This window comes from Vigna unguiculata, chromosome 5 (genome assembly GCF_004118075.2).
Source record: "Vigna unguiculata cultivar IT97K-499-35 chromosome 5, ASM411807v1, whole genome shotgun sequence".
Taxonomy (NCBI): Eukaryota; Viridiplantae; Streptophyta; class Magnoliopsida; order Fabales; family Fabaceae; genus Vigna; species Vigna unguiculata.
In genome coordinates, this window is record NC_040283.1 from 3957878 (window position 1) to 3980580 (window position 22703).

The 22703-nt window shown below is 28.6% G+C and overlaps 3 protein-coding genes across 3 annotated transcripts; all 3 read right to left on the bottom strand.

The window, feature by feature from the left end:
* Nucleotides 1-1174: 1174 nt before the first annotated feature.
* On the bottom strand, nucleotides 1175-2080 carry LOC114186020 (ethylene-responsive transcription factor 1-like). Its single transcript, XM_028074012.1, has one exon. The coding sequence runs from the start codon at nucleotides 1969-1971 to the stop codon at nucleotides 1330-1332; it is 642 nt and encodes a 213-aa protein (XP_027929813.1). The 5' UTR covers nucleotides 1972-2080; the 3' UTR covers nucleotides 1175-1329.
* A 5973-nt stretch (nucleotides 2081-8053) lies between these two features.
* LOC114185576 (ethylene-responsive transcription factor 1-like) lies at nucleotides 8054-8996 on the bottom strand. The gene has a single exon (XM_028073391.1). It carries the CDS (start codon nucleotides 8785-8787, stop codon nucleotides 8182-8184), a length of 606 nt encoding a protein of 201 aa, XP_027929192.1. The 5' UTR covers nucleotides 8788-8996; the 3' UTR covers nucleotides 8054-8181.
* A 3601-nt stretch (nucleotides 8997-12597) lies between these two features.
* On the bottom strand, nucleotides 12598-13110 carry LOC114186313 (ethylene-responsive transcription factor 2-like). The gene has a single exon (XM_028074370.1). The coding sequence runs from the start codon at nucleotides 13108-13110 to the stop codon at nucleotides 12598-12600; it is 513 nt and encodes a 170-aa protein (XP_027930171.1).
* Nucleotides 13111-22703: the final 9593 nt, after the last annotated feature.

Below are 22703 nucleotides of genomic sequence, written 5' to 3' on the forward strand. Positions count from 1 at the left end.
TTCATAAATGTTAACTTTAGTTCTCATTTCGTAAGATGGTCACTACTACTTTAATATATTTGAGAGGATATCTTGTTGGTTCATGTGAATGTGTACAACTAATTATATGTAAATTTACTCATGTATGTTTGTATGCTATATAATTAATTTGGTATATTCTCAATCAATTTTGGGAATATAATTTTAAAGAGTCCAAAAAATTAACTTTATCTATTCGGAAAATTTGAAATTATGGACAATCTTAATTATATTTAATAATGTCATGTTGTAATTAAATTTAATATTTACATCAAATCCCTTTTCTTTTGTTGGTTTAACAAGTAACCATGTATTTGGAAGTTGAGTCATAAATTAATTCTGCAAAATACTACCAATTTATTAATTGATTTAGAGTATTTCACGAAAAAACTATCAATTTTTTTTTTGGTCGGCAACGAAAAAACTATCAAATACACAATACTTTTCTAAATGTCACTTCTTTTTGTCCATGAAATACAACCTTAACATGCTTTCTAAATTTTGTATCCCGTAAGGATAAATACTTTAAATATATAAGTATGTTGAAAATTATTATTTATGTTTATAAATATTAAGAAACATTATCCCGACAACAGTTTTTCCTTGGTTGAGAACCTGATCGATTTATTTTTGCCGCGTTGCACTAATTTCCTCGATAACATAAGGAATCAAATCTGATAATGCAGATTGTGATGTGCATAAGCAATAATAAATTAATGGATCAAAGTTGAATAGTAAAATATATTCACGTGTTATTAGTATAGTAGTATAATAATCATTGATGACACAGGGCAATGACATTTTAAACTCACAACACCACATGCCGATACCCTTTTCCACACTTTTCTAAGAGAGAATCCATTCAAATCACAGTTTGTTTATGCAAAATTAATTATTAATTAGCTCACTAATCTACACATATTCTCAGATAGTCATCATTTATGTATATATATAATAACACGATGGTTACACGCGGATGCATAAATTTCGAGGTTATTGTTAAGTAAATATACTTTCTTATGATAATTTCATTTATCTCTTATCTTTAATTTTATATGTTGGATGTATACTTTGGCAAAATCTTAGAATAGATAAGTTTGAAATAATCACAAGTCAAACAAAATAACTGTATTTTTCAATTAATAAACCAGTCCAAAATTCTATAATGAAAAATTTTCAACATTCTCAATGTTTAATAATTGTTTACAAACATCAGAAATTGAGTATCCCAGGTTATGCAAAAACCGTTTCAAGAACTGCACTGACACAGCAAAAACAACGACTTTTGAAACTACAAAAACAAGAGTAACACTAGGAACACCAGATTAGAGTGCAATCATTGAAATCATTCACCCATTGTTCAACCACATTTCCCTCCAAAGCCATTTCAACCACCTTGGCTTGGCTTCTTCTATTTTTGGCTAAGTTATTTAGTAAGTTCTTTCTCCTCTTTGACCCTTGTGACTTAAAACAACTATCATCCATCGATGGTGGTGGTGGCGGTGGAGAAGGTTCTGGAAAGTTCCGCTTCAAAGCCGCCGCACATGGTGGCTCCGATGACACATCGGAGTCAATGAGATGTGGAAAATTCAGTTTAGCTTTTCGGCCTCGCATCTTGAAAGCAGCTTTGTCATAAGCCATAGCTGCTTCCTCTTCAGTCACGTAAGTTCCCAGCCAAACCCTAGCACCGTTTTTCTTAGGGTCCCTTATCTCGGCTGCGAACTTTCCCCACGGCCGTCGCCTCACACCCCTGTAACGCCTCCACTTGGGCGACGCGTTCACTTCACGCGCTTCAGTGGGGTGCTCAAAGTCGACACTTGCATCCGAAGAACTGTCATGCATAGGGCAAGGAAAAGCTTGAGATGGTGTTACAATGGTTGAATCGTTGTGAAGGAGATACTGCTGAATCTGTTCCAGAAATGCACACTCTGAATCCGTGGTGGTGGATGACATGATTTGTTAGTGAAAAGGAGCAATGGTGTTGAGGTGAAGTTTGGTGGTTGAGAAAGAACTTGAGCACTGAACTGTGACACTGTGTGTGATTATATATAGCAATTTTTTTTCTGATTATGGAACAGTGAATGAAGGGTTATTTCCTCCGATCTTCTTTTGAAGGTTGTTTCTGTGAAAGTTCATTAGGTTTTGGTCACGTGCCATTTTTTTATTTTGTTCAATAAACTAATCTCAAGGCCACCATGTGATTATCGTTACTATTACTCTCTTTTTTATATGCAGTGAAAGGAATTTTTAATTTATATTTAAGAAAATAATAATAATAAACCCCAGAGTGGTCTGTAATTTTAAAAATTTAATTATTTACGATTATTTTTTATTTTTTAATATTTTTTATCTATTGTTTTATATTTTATATATTATTTAAGATATTTATACTACAAAATTTTGAAACTTTATGAAACTTTATGTAATGTATTTTTGTATTATATATATTGATTTTCGGTGAACATAAATTTTGGCAAAAAATATAAAAAAGAAACATATCATTGTTGCCTCTACAATAAACATGATTATTACATATCCAAGAGACCAACAGACATAAATTTATATATATTATATACGATATAAGTTTATGCTTTTACTATAATAAAACTTCTAAATAATAATTAATTTTAATGACTTATAATTATCACTAACTATAATAATCAATTTATATAATTTACAAAATTAAAAATTATTGATTATTAAAATAGTCACAATTATAAATAAAACATTATAATTAGTTACTAAATTAGTTTTTAAGATTAGTTACTATGATTTTGGTTATCAAAGAAAATTAGTCACTGAAATTTAGCTATCTAAATATTGATTATCAAAATGACTTAATTTTTAAATTGATCTCTAATTGATTAATGACTAATTTAGTGACCAATTATAATTTTATATTTATAATTGTATCTATTTTAGTAACCAATAATTTTTAATTTTATAAATTGGTATATAAATGATTAACTATTTTTTGTTCTAAAATTAGTTTCTAACTTTTTTTGTATCTTTATTTTACATTTTTTACGATTGTTATATATGTCATATATAATGACATAACGCTAAAAAAATCTTTTTTTATTAATGAATATACATTATAATAATTATTTTAGTTTAGTAAAAAAAAGTATACTCTGAGAAAGAAAATATCAATTTAGGTTTTACTGTAAAATAATATAAATTACACCACTATAATTTAATCATTTTTTATATAAAAATGGTACTTCAATTCCTGTACTAAGAAATGATAATCTTTTTTTTACCAGAAAAAGACATATATAAATAGAAGGTAATTGGGTTACCTAACTCTTTTAACCTAGCTCAGCTATTATAACTTCATACAATGTGAGTGTAATGATTACTGCACGTTAGATAAAATAAATATATAAAAATTTGTAGCCAATAATTTATTTCTAAAAAACATTCAGCCCAACTGGCAATGAGAAGTTGTGTGATTAAAAGTGATTTACTGAAGTAATAATCAGTACACATTATTGTACATAGGTAATTTAATTAACTTTTTGTATATTTTTGAAGTTTCGAAATTCAAAAATATGAAAATAAAGATAAAAGATAAGAGTTTACGGAATGAAATAATACCTGAACTTAATTATATAAGGAATTTAGACTGGTACTTAAATTTCTAACATATAGTTCATAAATAGATAATTATTGGACCAATTTTTTTTTTTTTTTGAGAGTTACTGCGTTTAATGCACCGGATTAAAATTACATAAATGTAAGTTATATTATTTAAAAAACCTGATATCAAGATTTAATCCCAAATCCCGTTATTATATATTAGTTTTGATTAAATTTGAAATAGAAATAAAGAATACAATAAATATATATATATATATATATATATATATATATATATATATATAATTGATGGTTAAGTTGGTAATAAATATATTCTATTTACTCTATATAATAAAGACGCCGATGATGACTGCAACACCTGATAGAAAAATGGTCAGATTTAACATTATAGATCAATATATTTCATTCCCTCCAACAACCTTAAAATTAAACTTAAAGTAGTTATAATTAAAAAACGAGCGAAGTGTTTGAATAAATACAATACATTCAACAGATATGCTACCATCGTCTTTTTAAAATAAAAAATGTGAACGTTTGGGTGCGAAATTGGGCCCTCTTCTCGTATTTTGGGTGAAACTAGCAAAGTTAGCTAGGTCCACTCTCATCAATATTTTAACTTTCAAATCTATATTGTTTGTACTTTATTATATTAGTTTATGTTTTATTAATTTTTTATATCGCATCACAAATTAAGAAACGTGGACATAGCATACTTAAATAGATTTTTCTAGCATGAATATTGTTTGTATTGTAGCTTTCTTAAAATGAAGAATTAGCCGGGGATAGACTAAACTTAATGGATATTGGGTTTTCATTTTTTTGAGAAAGGACTCTATCATTTTAATTCTCTTACTAATCTATCAAAGACAAAGAATTGAGCTTTGAGAAAAGAGTTTGCAGGTTCTATAGTTGAGAATTCAAGTGGAATATGGTCGTTGATGAAAGAGTTTACAGCTTCTATGTGTTGAGAATTCAAGTGAAATATGGTCCTTATATCGAAAATCTTCTTAACATGATTTTAGGTAAGTGTGTTCCTTTAAAAAGAACGATGGTTTAAAAAAGACAGAAAATGAATACTCGTGATTGGAATGCTTTTGCTGGAGACAGAAAACGACATTATCCATCTTCTTATCATTTCACTATTTATTAATTTCATTTTATTAGGACGAGTAATATCTTCTACAAATATGAAATATCAAGATTTTAGTCCAAAAAATTAAATTAATTAACTTTTTAAATCCTCTGTTTAACGAGCTTTCTTTCCTTAATGCGCATCTGAATTAATGTCGTCGTGTTTGTATAGTACAAAGGATGTTGGGTATATGTGACTACAGTTATGGTTCTTAAGAGGAAAAAAATGTATTGATCACTATGTAATTGTGTTTTACCTAATTATAATTGGTTAACATTTGGCATTTGATTATAAGATCTATGAACTATCGTATATGATAAACATATAAGTTGCGTTTTTACTCCACCCAAATTGATTCATTAACCATTTTCATTTGATTATCCTCGTTAATCATGTTTAGTAAAATATATTAACAAACGAAAGATTTCAAGTATTCTATAACAAATTAAAATTGTAGCATGTTAGGATACTTTTATAATTGCTAGGATACTCAGTAAATGATATTTTTTTTAAAAACACATCCATAATATGTGGTCTAGAGTAAAAAAGCGTAATTTATATTGTTATAATATGTATATATTACTTCAATGTAAGAGAATATTTCAATTACCCAAAATACTTCTTTATTTATTCAGCTTAATATTAGCACCTTAATATTATAAGTTCGACCAATTCATACCTCTTCTAGAATATACTATTACCAAATCCCAACACCTACTCCCACATGAACCAAACCTTGAGTGTACAGAAAGACAACATCGAACCTTTAATGAGTAAAGAAAACCTAATAAATTGAAAGTAGGAAGGAATGGAATGGAAGATAAGGGTTCTTCCTTTTGTGGTTATGCAAAGCTACGTAGGAGTGGTTGGGAAGCTCGATATTAGGAGTGGGCTCCAAATAAAATGGTTTAGGTTTAACAACAAATAAATTTAGAAGATTTTATATAATAGTTGAATCGAATTAAGTTAATTAAATTGGATTAGTTAGTTTGTTTTTTGTTTTTGTTTTATTTTAGTCATCTAAAGTAGGATGATGTTATTGGGTTAAAGAATATAATAATCTAATCTAAGATAAGGATGTAAAACCCTATAAAATAGTATTTTAGAAGTGATAGTGGTTTAAAAATAACGTGACTCGATTATTTTATTGTTAAAAGATTTTAATATAAATAAATTTGTTATAAACAAGTTTCATTATTTTAAAGCACATTATCTCTAGAAACTATTATTCTAGAATTCTCAAACTTCTCTCTAGGAGTTCTCGTCGTCTTCTACTTGTCTGATTGAAGATCTGAGACCGTAGGAGTAATCGTCAAATATAAGACTACAAAAGTAATCGTCGCGGCTAGCTCTTCAATTTGGATCGATAAGTTTCTTCGATCGTGTAACTTATTTTCTGCTTGTTTTCTTGTGGGTCTTTTGTCCTAGCTTGCATATATGACCCTTCTTCTAGTTGCATATGTGAGGTTTTAATTATCAATTTGAGTCTTTGTTGATCAATAATCATAACGATATGTCTTGATTCTTCTTGTGTTGTTCTTAGGTATAAATAGACAATCTTATGGCGTTAAAGGTGTTTTAGTGTTCTTAGAGTTGTTTAGGTCTTATGAGTTGCTTGGTTAGGTAAGGGAAGCTAGTTATGTCTATGTGCGTGAGTTTGATAGAAATTGATATTTTTGCATATCTGTGGTTGATTTTTTGGTGATGAAATTTAGTTATATGATGAATCTTATTAGTATGTATGATTTTTAGTAATTTGGATTGCTTGATTAATTGTTGTATGTTGTTGTTTGATCTAGTGATAATTGGGAGAAAGTGAAATTTGAGTCATTAATCAAATTGGACTACGTTTTAAAAACTGTTTTGGACCAATACCTAAAGTAGGAGTACTAATTTGAGTTGTGACATAGGTCCAGATTACCCAAAACCCACAAATTGAAATTGTTGTCATCTACTATGGTACTGAGTGGCATTCTCCACCGTTGAGCGCCACTTTTTGTGAGTTGATGAGCACTAAGTGTCGTCTAGGCGGCAATGATCGCTAGCTCCTTTGCAAGTCTGAGAGCAGTTTAGCCCTTGGGCACTAAGTGACAAATTTTCACGTTGAGCGCCAGTTTTTGCGAGGCAAATGGGGTTGAGCGTCTGGTGCCCTGTGTTGCCTATTTTTCCTATTTGGCTGTTTTTGGATGTTTTGTGATTGATGTGAAGCTTATTTTATGATTTTCATTACTATAAATTGAAATGAATATATTGTGGTGAGCATGTACGATGGTGTTTAAGGAATTTCAAGGAGAAATTTAATGTGGTGATAATTGTATTGTATGCATTAACATATGGATTCAATATGGAGGTATCTTGTACTTTAATAACTATTCACACTCAAGTACAATAGAATAGGTTATGTGATGAGACTCGTAAGAGGTCCTAGTCACTGAACTTGTTTGGTCCTAGGATTTACCTTGTGTGTGGTTAGGTGATAATCCCTTGAGGTCAAGCTCTGCAGAGTTTGAAAATCACCATAGGTGCACACCACTAATGAGTCTGATGTCAAATGCATGTATCTGAATAGCTGAGTTAGTTTCAATTGTTTTGTGTGCATATATCCTTGTATATCTATTATACCTATATATGGTTATGTGCATTTGACATGATTTAATTATTTCTAGAATTTTCCTTTTTAACACTAATTTACCCTTTTGTGTGTTTTGTGTTTGTTTGTCTCTTAATGTTGCGATGATCACCTATTCAGTAGAAGCAAATGAAGTTACAGGTTTAGAGGTACCTCTGAAGGATGAGGTGTCATCTAATATTAAGAATCTTTCATCTATTATAAGAATCTCTTCCACCAAACACTAAAATTGCATCGATAAAAAAATCTTTAACCAAAAAATATTTTTCTCTCTCTAGACGATCCTCTTGACACATTATTCGAACTTGTTCAAATCATAAATGCCATATTTCTTTCATTTTTCTTTCTTCTAACCACTATATCACCGTATCACTCCTACAACACTGGATTATATTTTTTCCTCTTACCTCTTCCCTTGATCCCCTTTCAAACTCAAATCAAGCTTCTCAACACTACAAGAACAATTAAGTATTGCATAAAAATTATACACATATATCGTTTTGGATGAGGTTCAACTAATAAATTAAGATTCTACACATTTATAATATTACACTTTTCCATTTTTCTACTAATGATCCCTCACAGTGCAAGTTAAAAGTTAAAAATATATGTCAACTCCTTTTATTGGTTTTATGGTCAATAATTCTTGTTTATACTGTCAAACATCCGAATTTGAGCATCAATAACGATAATCAAATTGGCAATTGTGAAATTGCGAACAAAAAATGAAATTCTATGAACACCAGATTGCATCAGAATCATTGAATCAACAATTGATCAAATTGTACAACACACTCCTCTAACCCACTACCCTGGCTTGGCTTCTACTCTTTGCTAACTTATTCAATAGATCAGTGAGGTTCTTCCTCCTCTTTGTCCCTTGTGACTCTGAACTATCTTCTGAACACGACGATGACGGTGAACATGCTTCAAAACTTTCCGACAACTTCCTCTTATGATCTGTTTCCATCACCGGTTCTGACAATGTTTCAAAATTATCAGAATCTATAAGATGAGGAAAATTCAACTTCGCTTTTTGACCGCGCATCCTGAAAGCAGCTTTGTCGTAAGCCAAAGCTGCTTTCTCCTCCGTGTCAAAAGTTCCCAGCCAAACTCTAGCTCCGTTCTTCTTTGGATCCCTTATCTCCGCCGCAAATTTCCCCCATGGCCTGCGCCTCACACCTCGGTAATGCTTCCATGCCGGTGGTGCGTAGACATGACGCGCCACCGCAGCAGTTGCGTCCTCACTTCGAAAAACAATGTTCTCGAAATCGCCATCGCGTTTAGGGTTTGAAAGTGGATCGTGAGAAGTTGCAGGCATGAGATTGATGGAATCGTGTCCAATTAGGTACTGTCGAACGGATTCCAAGAACGCAAAGTCGGAATCTGTGGTGGCTGAAGTCATGTTTCGATGCTCAGCTAACTTTGCGGTTTTTGTGCCTTCAACTACATGGTGCCGTGCATCATATATAGCATCGAATTTGTTTAAACAATTGTATTTTTCTGCTAACTACTATGGCACAACGTGCAGGTTTTTTTTAAATATTCTTGCAATGGTTATGGTTGCTTCTTTGAAGCTTCCATGGATTTTGGCATGGTTTGAACTTTGAAGTGGCAATATTTGTCGTCACCTTTTTCTTCCCTTTAAATAATGCTACTCTCACAGCAAACTCTGTTGGAATTGTTGTTCTAACCTTTAGCAATAAGTTTATGGTTAAATATTGAATTATATTTAAATTGTAGTGAGTCACACCTCATCTAATCTAACTAACGAAGCACCACCTTATACATGAATATTGAATGGTAATTTTATACGTCAAAGTAGTCTTTGTTAACGTTAACAAGAATTTGGATTTTCTGTTAATTTTTGTATATTATTTATTTATTATATTTTTATAATATACTGATTTTTATTAATTTTAACATTTTAAAATATATTAAAACAATATTTAAAATATCAGTATAATAAATTTTTAATATCTAACAGATGATAAAAAAAAATAAAGAATTTGGATTCTGATAACAATACACAAAGCTAGAACCATTAATTTTTTTTGTTTTGGTCAACATTAAGCCTGCTAAAGTTATAAATAAACCTAATATGAGTTTGGAGTGAGTCTTTTAAAAAAATAATTATCTAGAGAGATGGATTCATATAAAGTATTAATACCACTTTTATTACTGCAGAAACAAAACAATGGTATTTATTTTTAAACATGAGAATTGTAGCACATTTTCTCCTTATTAAGATTCGTTAGCTTAATAAGTCAATATTTAATATGCCTCTTCTCTATTATTAGTGACCATACTTATCCATACATTTTTCTAACAGGTGTGTGTGTGTGGTGGAGATCATGATTGGCTAGAGGCCTAAGAAGTTATGTAGGCAATGATAATGAATATGTTAGGAGAACCAACCACAATGATAAAAATTAAAATTGTAGGGAACAAAAGGGTTTCTTCTGACACAAACACAATTTCTTTAATATTATAAAAGTTGATTAACAAACGTATAATATACGATTATTCTTGTTTAATTGGCTCTCTTCTTTTAATTCTTTATATCGTTAATGTGTATATTATTTACTTTCGATCATTGAACGCATAAATATAGTGTAATTATATACCCATTTAAATAAATTATAGTTTCATTCCCTTTTTAACTTTTACTTCTCCTATTACTTTTTTTGGTCTTCGTATTTTCTAAATTTGTAATTTCAGTTAAATCTACAATTTCATGTATATCTTTCTTTTTATGAAATTTAATAATTAAAAATATTATTAGTTATTATTTCAAAAATATAACAATAGTATCATTAAATTGTGAGCAGTTAATAGTGCCGAGAAAATAATTGATTACAAAAGTAGAATAAATTCTATAAATTTATACTTTACGTTTTTCATTAAAAAGATTACTATAATGTGTGCATAACACATGTTAAAATACCATCTATTGAACGCTTTTAACTACTGCTAAAGTATGCTTCAAATGGATTTTTGTGTTTTTTAAGTAATAGATATTGCTTAATACACTTATTTTATTTTTAGTTTGTTTTATCATCTATCAATTGGAAATTAAAAAAAAAAAGTTATCTATTTATTTAAAATGACAATGACATAGTGTCAACTTTTAAAATTTTAAAGTTAGAAAGGTTAGCCTGTATTCCACTTAGCAAGATTCTCTCTTATATATAATGGAAATTTTATGCGCAGGATTAAGTTGTTAATTATATTTTAAAAAGGTTAAAATATTAAACAGGCATGGGGTTGAGTGATGAAACATTGCCCCTATCAGGCTCCATACGTCACGCACATAGCCAAATATACATTAAAAATATATATTATTACATTTGTTTAAAAATGTTACGTATATGAGAAAGACAAAAACGTAATCATATTGATAAATAAATTAAAAAAATGTTATAAGGATTATAAAAGAAATTAAGGGAATAACAAAACAAGAGATGACACAGATTTATGCCAACCCACATGGCAATCACTATCCTAGAACTACCTAAAGTTTGTCCTTATTTTGGTTGAATTCCACCTAAATTTTGTCTGAATAATATTTAAAAATTAATCAATAATATTCTGTTACTTTTTTAAAACAAAATACATTATGATGTATGAAACAGAGAAGCTCGATTGATCATCAACCTTAACGTCACAATAATTTCTTTTCTCTTTTTTTTTTGTTTTTTTTCCAATTTTCCATACATCGGTTGATCTCTTTTTAATATATTCGTTATATATATATATATATATATATATATATATATATATATATATATATATATATATATATATATATATGTTTTTGCTGATAAAAAAAACTGTGCGTATATAAAATAAATTCGAACATTTAATTTATTAGATTAGTCAGACACAGATTTCAGGTTAATTCGGTCGGATCGGATTTTTTGGATTGTGAAGTCATACTAAAATAAATTTTTTAATAAAATAATATTTTTTATTTTGAATAAACAACATAAATGTAAATGTAGTGAATCTTTAACTAATAAAATATAATATAAGAAAATATTTTATAAACAATCAATCTTAATAATAAAATATTATTAGTTATTATAATGATCAATTTAGATACCAATTTATAAAATAAAATGTTATTAGTTACTAAAATAGTCACTATTAATAAAAAAATTATAATTGGTCACTAAATTAGTCACTAATTAATTAAAGATTAGTTTAAAAATCAAATCATTTAGTAACAAAAATTTTGATAACTAATACTTAGTGAATTTCTTTCTCTTTAATAATTAAATTTAAAAACCAATTTAAATATCAATTTAGCTAAATTTATTTTCCAATAATATTTCAATTTGGGATTTCTCCCGATCAAACCAATTTATTCTCCACGACATATTCGATTTTCATCTATTATGGTCTCACTTCCCACATTCACTTATTATTTGTTTTTTTCTATTAGAGTTGGCATGGGCAATTGTCTTACAATTACATATATATATATATATATATATATATATATATATATATATATATATATATATATATAAATATATAATAGCTCTACGTGAAGAGAATCCAATGGGCCGGAATAGCTGTGCACTCATGGGCCAACAAACCCAGCTATTTAGCAAACTTCTTCATGCAAGCTATTTCTTTCTGTGATCAAAAAAATTACAACTACTTACATTTCTTTTTAACAACAGAACAAATATATATATATATATATATATATATATATATATATATATATATATATATATTCTCAACTTAAAGAAAAAAAAATTGGTTTAGCTAAAAGTTCCGACAGAAATTAATTTTCCTTTTCGTTATTAAATTTTGGTCAATTGAGATTGTGTTGCTTAAATAATTTTCTACTATGAAATTACTATGTTTTTGAGGTAATAAATTTTATATATATATATATATATATATATATAATATAAATGTGAACAAATGCAATCATATATAGTAGTACACAAATAGGTAACTCTTATTTATACAAACAGTTTTAGTTTAGGATATTAATTGTGTAAGAAAAAGCAACATCCCTTTAAAGAAACATCCCAAACAGTGACATGTCTCACTCTGCTACATTTTCACTCAGCTCCACTATGCTAGCTGCTGGATATACGTAACATTCTACATACTGATGTATCATATTATCATCAATCTACCGAACAACATAAAATGACATTTATTTTTTCGTAGACGAAAATGAAAGACAGCATCAAATTCTGTTTTTTTCATGTGCTAATTTATTGAGCAAACCAGCTAGTCCCTTCCTTTTCTTGGAAGGATCCTGAGATGAGGATGATGAAGAAGAAGAAGAAGAAGGAGGAGGGTGATCGATGGGTGCATCCAACGGTGGAATGAGGTGAGGAAAATTGAGCTTGGCTTTAGAGCCTCTGATCTTGAAAGCTGCATTGTCATAAGCCAAAGCAGCTTCTTCTTCAGTGTCATAAGTACCAAGCCAAACCCTATTACTTCTGTTCGGATCTTTTATCTCTGCAGCAAATTTTCCATGTGCCCTACGCCTCACTCCTTTGTACCTCGTCCCTCTTCCAACTAGCTCTTCTGCTTTATCACCTTCCCCTGAGAACCATTCCTCGTTCGACACAAACACATTGTTGTTGTTCAAACCATCGTCATGAACCATGTAATGTTCAATAGTGTCCGAAAATAATGTCTCATCAAATCCTGAACTACCATTCGTGGTTATGCTGTTGTTATAACTATCCATCTTAGGTTTGGAGATAGGTTTGTTGTTGTTCTTGTTAATATAGATAGATTCGTGCATGGATTGTGTATATATATACATATATGTATAGTACCAGCTATGGTGCTGTTTCCGACCATTTTTTTATTATTTTCTCATGTTCGTGTTGACCCGTGAAGGAAGAGATCGATTTTTTGAAAAAACGAAAAAACATGTCTGTGTGAATTCATGTTTTAGTAGACAAAAAAACGAGTTTCAATTAATGGGACATGTTCACTGCATTTCATTAAAGTATAACTTTATCACATGAAAGTGTCTTTGGATTTGAATTTGAATTAGTTGTAGATGAATTGAATTCATCTACGTAAGAGGGTAAAGCTGGATCTGCACAGATTCAAATATTAATGATAGTAAAAAGAGAGTGAAGAAGAAAAAAAAAAGTTAAATATATTTATTAATTATCAATATTTTACTTTTGTTTTAATATTATTATTTAACTGTTTATTTTATTATAATTAAAAAAATAAACGTTAAAGCTATAAATAGTTATTTATTTAATATTATCGATATAACGTAACATATACAAATATTGATACAATACATGTTTTATATATTTATAAGAATGGTTTAATATTTATTTATTTCATTTTTCGTGTTTTTTTTTCTTTTTCCGTTAACGAGAAAGTTTACCCACTTTTTTTGACAAAGGTAGAAACAGTACAATACAACTTTTACAATATAGTAATCAATAACCTTGAAAAAAAGAAAAAAAAAAAAAAACAGTAGCAAGATCATCATAACGTCTATGTCTAGTAGCAGAGGTTTCTTCTATAAAAAATAATTGCAAAGTTTATCAACTAATAAACATTTTCTTTAGGGTCAACACCTCTGTACTCTTTAACTTTAAACGTAGAATTAGAATTCATTTTTTTAATATATTTTTATCTAAATTTTAAAATAAATAAATATAATTTTTTTAATCAGAAGATATTAAATTTTTTTATATATTAAATAATATTTAAATTGAAATGTGTAGACTAATATAAATAATCTAAATGCTAACTGAAATGTCATTTAATACATAAAATTATTAACGTAAAATTAGAAAAACCATATTTATTTATTTTAATAATTTAAAAGTCAAACCAGAACTTATGACAAAGTAATTTTATTAATGATAATCTTATTGAAAATTAGACTTAATCATTTTTAATATAATTTAACCTGTAAAATGTTTTAAATATACTATGTTAATTAATAGTCCTTACTTAATTACTTTTTTATTAAATAAGTTGCGTTAAAAATAATAATTTAAATGGGCTAATGTTATAAATTTCATGTTGGGTAAAATGTTTTTTATCATAAATAAATAATAGAGTAAAAAGTTACTAGAACTAAGACTGTATATAATTAAACTTAAAAACTTGGCTAGATCACCACCAAACTATAAAAAATAAAACAAGTGTTAATCAGTAAAATAGTGATTAAAAAGCATAATGTTTACTATTAATAAATGCCGTGAATTATTTCGGTGTTATTTAGCCATATTATTCATCTTTTGACAATCGTATATAATATATTGTGGAAGATATAAATCTTTTCACTTTAATATGATACGTTATCAATTTAAAATATTTCATATTACCAAATAATTAAAATTATATTAAAATATAATTTAAAATAATTATTATAAATCAAATAAGTTTGTCATATAAGTTAACAAAAATAATGATATATTAATATATTATAATCGCTTACATATATATTTGTTCAAGGATTTAGAAAATAAGTAAGAATATTTTTTTTTTTTCATAATCATAGTTTAAATATTTTATTATTAAAACATTGAACATATAAATAAATAAAAATATTTAAGTATGAAAATAGTTATTTCTTTAAAACTATTTTTCTTTTTTCTTAATCTTCTTTAAATATTGATGAAGTGGTTGATCTTTTTTAAGAATCATAGTATATTTTTTTAAGATAAAATATACTAATTCTAACATAATAGAATTTTCATCGGAATAAGTTCATCTTTATATTCCATTTAAGTGAGATATTCTAAAAGTTTTGCATGCATGAGTACTAGGTTACATGCATGTGACTCAATAGGGTTTAAGATAAACCTCTCTTAGAGTATGTTTATATTGTTGATATGATTTTTTTGTGTACAAGTATTATATGGTATGACAGTGGAAACTCTTGGAGCTATGATAGAGTCATAGAGTTTGGTGTAGGTAAGGGAAGTTGATAATTTTGGTGATAAGCATTTTAAATGGGATGATTTGTTTGTAAGGAGTGATGTGGTCTCTAGACTTGATATTTTGATGAATGCACTTTTTTAATGTATGTTTTGAGTAGTTGATTTTGATGAGATTGTTCAAAATGAGTTTGATTTTTGTACAGGTTCTTTAGATTATTGAACGTGTGTATTTCTGGAAATTGAAATGATCGCATATTAAACATATTTTGTTGTTTTAAGTAGTACTATCATGGTGATATTGTTTTGAATGGAAATGGATAAGATTTTGAAAATTGAATGAAAAGTCTAATTTGAAGGTTTTGTGTTAGTGCGTTATTGAGTGATTGTAATATATCAATTTAGTCAAATTGGTTCAGTTGAATGTTATCTTAAAACTAAAAATGACATGTTAGATACTTAAAATGAGTAGAAAAAACCTAGTTTAGACCAAATTAATGAATTGATAAGTTGTTAATGGGTTCTGATTTATATAGACTCGCTAAGTGAACCAAAACTTGTTGGGTGAGTTAAAATTCGTTAGGCGAGTCTTTAAGTAAGACTTTCGGTGTTTTGGTTTGTTTGGTGAGCCAATATCTTGTGCGAAATTAGTTTTTTGTGAAAAACTTGAGAGTTCAAAGGATTAGTCACCAAGCAAGTCAAGTCTCACTGGGTGAGCCCATCCTAGTCTTTGGAGTAGTTAGATGAGTCATATTTCTCACTCAGAAAAACTCTTTTTATAAAATCTTCTAGTGGTGATTCCCTGAATGAGTAGAATTTTCGTTGGATGAGTCAATATTCATTATTGTGTTGATGTCTTTGGCTAAACGAGTAGAATTTTATCTAAGTAAATTTCAACATGTACTTAATTCATTGAGCGAGGCAAATAATTATTAACTATAATCTTGGTTGTGCTTGAGTAGAATGATTGTTTAACAATAATCAATTATTTTTGTGTGAGTGTGTATTAACGCGTTAATATAATTTTCAATTTTCTTTATACTTTCAATTAAGATGTTGAATAGTAACATGGAAGAAAAAAAAAAACTACAAGAAGGGAAATAATTCATGTTTTCATGGTGGAAAATAATGATGCATTTAATAGGAACTAAAGGTAATATAATGTGGACATTAAAGACACCTTAATAAGAATTGACGTGGAATTTAGAATTTGACATTATTTTACTTATAAAAATATTGTACTTATAATGCAAGGAAGACATGAATTTTGATAGGAGTCTGAGTTACCCTTATGAGAACTTTGTGGAGTTTTAAGTTGTAAAAACTCCAATTTAAATTATTGACATCTAATAACAGTGAAAAAATAGACCAATTCGGTCCATCATATTAAAACAAATTGAAATTATTAACTAGTTGATGGATTGATGTAAGACCCAGTTTTATTTTCTGCCCTAATGTCTAAGGGCTGACCTTAATCTGTTGGGCCTAAAGGCTGGCCCATAGGGTGCTAAGGCCCTAAAGCTGCCAGGGTTTCCATTTCTGACTCATTCTTGCAAAAATAGAACCTTAAACGTTGCCCCTTCCTTCCAGAACGCTCTGCAAGGGCTTGACTTCGATCTTGGCCAAAGATTTCGCGAGCTCAGTTTTGTCTTTCGCTCCATGTAAGTGTTTCTTAAGCTTGTATCTGTACTCCCTGAAGCTCTTTTTCGTGTACTTCCTTTTAGGGTTCCATAGTAACCTTGTTCTTTCGTTGTCCCGCTGTCCTTTCAGTTTCTGAGACTGCTTCTCAAACTGTTGCTCTTCGCAGTTGGTGTTGAGGCCTCGTATAAGCCCTTTTCCAGGTAAGGGAAGCTAGAGTCCGTGCGTCTAGTCGTTTTTAGCTTACACAAATATTATTGTGTGATTCTGTGTACTGTGTGCTGCTGTGATTTGATGAAAATGTCGTTGTGGTCTTTGAATTTGGTGTTTGCATGTCTGTTGTGTGAATGAGCAGTGGCGGGCACTGGTTTTCTCGCCCAAGCGAGCATGCCTCGCCTAGAGTCTCGCCTAAGCATTTCTGTGCGAGCGGTCACTCAGACGACCTGGTTTCTTTTTTAGCGAGGTGCAGGCTCGCTTAGGCGAGATGGGGCTCGCCTAGGCGAGATGGGGCTCGCCTGGGCGAGACATCGCAAAACCCATTGTTTCCCTATCGCGCTCTCGCCTAGGCGAGAAGGGTTTCGCCTGAGCGAGAGGGTCCTTCTCGCCTGGGCGAGATCTGTTAGCTTGGGCGAGACCGCGGGCAGGTTTGGGTGTTTTCGTTGAATAGTTTACTGTGGGGTGGCTTGTTTGTCTGGTCTAATTGTTGTACTTGAGGGGTTGCGTGATGATGCCATGGTAATATATGAGTTTGAGATGGAAATGGTATGTTACTTTGTTGGATATGAATAGGGAAGCATGAGTTGTATGATTTGTTGTTTATACATGATATTACTCCTATGGGAAATTCTTGATTAGTGGATGGAACATGTATAAAGTGTGGGTAGGGCGTAATTTCATGACTCTCGTAGTGAGAGATTCTTGGTCGCGCCTCATCGGGTGGACCAAATCCCATGGACCCTCGTAAGAGGAGTCCTTGGTGGTGCCTCAACATAAGGACGTAATTCCACGCACATGTCGTGGTGGTGCCTCAGGGCCAGGGCGTAATTCCACGAAGGCCACGTGGTGGTGCCTCTTGTAAGGGTATAATTCCGCGAAGGCCTCGCGGTGACGCCTCATTGCTAGGATATAATTCCACTGTCACGTGGTGGTGCCTCATTATGCGTATCCGGATAGTCAAGTCTTGGGAGTCTAAATTGATTTTGGTAATCCATGTGTGAATGTTTGTTGTTCATGTTTGACTTTGAGATTTGCATGTTGATTATCGTGATATAAGAATTTTGTACAGTAGCTTACCCTTGTTTGTTGTTTGGTTATCTTGTATGTGGTTCTTCTCCTATTGCGATGATCATCGATTCTATTGATGTGAGCAAATGGGAGGACTCCTGGCAGTGGTAACGGTGATGGAAATGCTACGTCTTGATGGATTGGACGGTACTAGGCCACTATGGGGCCCATCGCTGAAGGATTTTATTAGCCTTGATTTCCTTGCTTGAACAAGACCTAGTACAATCATTTGTTTTTTTAGTGTATTTCTGTTTGGGCCGTGTGGGACCCTTTTTCGTTTATGGACATGTCGGAGTACGGAGTACTTCATGTTCCAAACCTTCATACCCTTTGAATATTATGTATTGACGTTCTTATTAAATAGGTTTTATCTATTTTTTCTGGGACGTTACAATTGACATGTTAGCCGACAATTTTTTTTAATTATTATATCTATATATATATATATATATATATATAATATTAAAATAATATTTAATCATATAAATATTTTTAAGTTCTTAATTGATTAAGTAATGTATTATAAATTAAAATAATTATTTTACTTAGATATTAATTTATTTTATTATAATTAATAATTAAAATTTAATTTGTTAGTGTTAATAATTTAAATTATAATATTATTTAACATTTACATTCTTCTTGGAGTAATATAATATAGAAAAATCAATCTTTCACATTACTTTTGCATTTTAATTTTAATTTTGAAAAAGAAACAGACCACGGGATCAACTTGTTCCATCCTATAAATTAGTGAGCTTGTTCCATCTTATTAGCTAGTGAGAGACAAACTAAGACAAATGAGCTGATCGAAAACTTTAACTCAGATCCACAAAATTTTATTAGACAAAATATTAATTATCACATAGTTGACAAACACTTTAATAAAATTGGTCAATGACACTTTAACCAATATTGATTTTATAATATTGGAATTAAATGAGAGAAACAATATAAGAACTATGTAAAACTTAAATATGAAAGAAAGATAATAACAAGAATTTTCAATTTAAATTTTTTAAATAAAACGTGAAAGTTCTTATTTTGAATTACTTTCGCAAATTTACAAAATTTATTTTCTTAAAAAATTTACTCCAATAACATATTTTATCACAAAACTTCACATTTTTATAAAAGTAAGTTATATCTAAAGACTTTATTATATCCAATCAAACTGTTAATAATTTTCTCATAACTAACAAGTTAGTGATAGGGTTTGTTTGTAGCATATGTCCTTATTAAGCCGAAAGTTTTGACAAGCCGTTTTTCTAAATTTGAATCCAATTTGATAAGACCGGAACACATTTCAAAAAAGAAAAAAATTGTCGAAAAACTAACGTATTAACGTGATCTATCAATTATAGTAGGTAAAAGAATTAAAATAATATTTTATTGTTTGAAATTTAAAGAAGAAATTCAGAAAACTTAAGAACATAAATTGAAATATTATTAAAAAATCAATTTTCTTCTTAGAATATTTAGACTTTCCACCAATACATATCTTTCTCCATCTGCAATCATAACAAGGGGAAATGTTCAAATCAAATCTTCAAAGTTTTCGCTATTAATTAAAGGAACACTGAGTTTATTCCATCGACAACCATACTCAATTTTTAACTCCTTTGATATTTTATTTTCATCCATCCGAAAATTTAAATTACTATTTTAAAACTCTAATATTCATTCTAAAATAAATAAATATGAATAATTATTTTATGAATCTTGAAAACTATTTGAAGACGTGAGATGCTAATATTATAACACTAATTAATATCATCATTAGTTTGACCTTTTTATTCAACACATAAACAGATATAATGAGTGTAAATGTAATACTAAAGATTAACTTGAGTAATTTTTTGTTTTAAAAAGACTGAAAGCAAAAGAATTTTCTTACAGAAATTGGAATTAATTTTTTTTACAGTGATTAAAAACATATCTAAGTGTACTTTGATAAAAAAAAGTTTTCTATTTAAATCAAAATTAGATTTATACCAAATTTAAAATTTTCAAAAAGTTAAAAGTAAATATATATACCTCTATTCACGTTGTTGCTAAGGGTGAATTCAAAATTGACCTTTTGGAGTGTGAAATTAAATTACTTTGTTGTTTAATTTAAAGTATTATGCATCTGTATTCACTATGAAAATGTTATATGTTAAAACTTTCTTATTGATAATATTTGAAAACCTCTAAGAACTATTTATAATTTATTTTAGTTAAGTTTTTTGAAGTTATTATACCATTATTATCAAATTATTGTTAACCTACTTATATATAATATATTGTACATTTGAGATGTTTATTAAAGGGAGGTTTTTTCGTTAAGATTATATTATATATAAATGAAGTGTAATATTTATGTCTTAACTTGATTTTATAAGATTGAATTAAATACAAATTCCTTTATTAATATTTACATTGAAATCATATTAAAAAGAATTGAAATTGTGTATATAAATGAAGATATTAAAAAAATGCGAATAATCAAATCATTATAAAAAAATATTTTATTTAATAAACTTGAAGTTTGGTATTTCATAAAATGCAATAAATCTTTTAAACATAATTATTAAAAAAATGAATAATTAAGTTTGTAAGATTTGAAAGAATTATAATTTTTTTAGTAATTTAAGAACAAATAAATAAAATCTTATATAGGAATAAGTAATGAGATGAGAACTTGAAGAATATATTCATCCCTACATCTGATTTAAAAAAAAAAAGAAGAAGAATCAAATGCTATCCATATTTAATCACTACACAATTTTTCTTTAAAATCAAAATAATTAAAATAATACGATAAATTTATTTCACAAAATACTTTAAACGTGATAGCATGTGAACAGAGTCAACATAAAACATAAAATAAAGACGCAGGTTATATATGCAATTTGACTCGCCGGAGAATAGGGTAGGCATGCATTAAAATCACTTTCACCAATCACCGATCTACAACGAATGGAAATATTCACTTATAAATACACTAAATTTTGTTTAAACTCGTTTTTACTGGATATGTATATGTTAGGATAAATCTGTAAGGAATTCCTTGCAATTCTTTTATAAATTTAATTTACTTCTATATTTTAAAAAGATTAATTTTATATTTTGCAATTTAATTTAATTTATATATTTTAATCATTAAATATTTTCTTAGTCAAAATTTCTAATCATTACGTGGACTTATCACGTTATTTAGTGACCGACAATTCAAAACTATTGTGAAATTTAACAATTATGATTTTTATCTTTATCCATTATCATCTATTATTTGAATGATAACGTATTAAGTTAGATATGGATAATGTCTATTTATAATAAAAAAATTTATCCATTATTCGTTTTGTTATTTGTTGATATTCGTTTGAAAAATATTTGTAAATATTTTAAAACATGTAAGTATCCATAAATACTCGTAAATGTTTAAAAAATATATTTTATAAATATTTAAAATTAAATTTAAATAAATTAAATTTAAATTTAAATTTAATCTAATAAAATATAAATTAAATTTTAATTTAAAATATTAAATTTAATTTAACAAAACATAATTTTAATTTTAATTTTTTATGGGTAGCAGGTACAGGTATAGATAGTTGATACCCGCCCCCGACTCGTTTATAAACGGGTATTAAATATCTGCTATCCACTACCCACGAATATTAAAATATCTACTACCCGCTATTCGCGGGTATCAAATACTTGCAAGTACTAACTATTGGTCACGGATTTTATCCGCACATATCCACAAGATATTTTTGTCATCCCTAATCTATCCCATTCATTCACATTTAATTGTATTCATTATAAAAATATAAAAAAGGTAGTCAAACCAAATTCATCTATTTATGAATGATTAATAATTTAGGGAAGTGACGCTCATAATTTGTGATAAATGTGATTATTTTCAAAGAGAGCGGATGTTTACCTACACGAACACGAATGTTTTTTGTCATCTCTAATTCATCCCATTCATTCAAATTTACTTTTATTCATTATAAAAAATATAAAAAAGTAGGTCAAACCAAAATAATCTATTTATGAATGATTGATAATTTATCTATATTCTCTTTGAAAATAATCACATTTATCACATATTATTAGTGTCACTTCTCTAAATTCCATTCAGTATCACATATAAGAATCATGGATACTACTCGTAAGTTTACTCACCTTAACATTCACAAATAATATATTTAAAACATCAAATAAACTTAATAAAAATGGATTGAAAGAATTAAATTCACGCATTTATAAAGTTTAAAGACTATATTTGGTCAAAATTATAAAAAAAAAAAAGACCAATTTCAATTTTTACTAAAAATTAGAGAAAAAAGAAATTTAATCTTTAAATTTAAATGGGTTGGTCCTTTAATGGTGGATGAAATGAAGGTACGTTAATTTATGACGCGAAGCCATGTGAGGAGATAGGCCTCAGTGGTCAAGTCAAATACAAGGTTATATTAGTATTCATGTTTACATTGATTTTTGA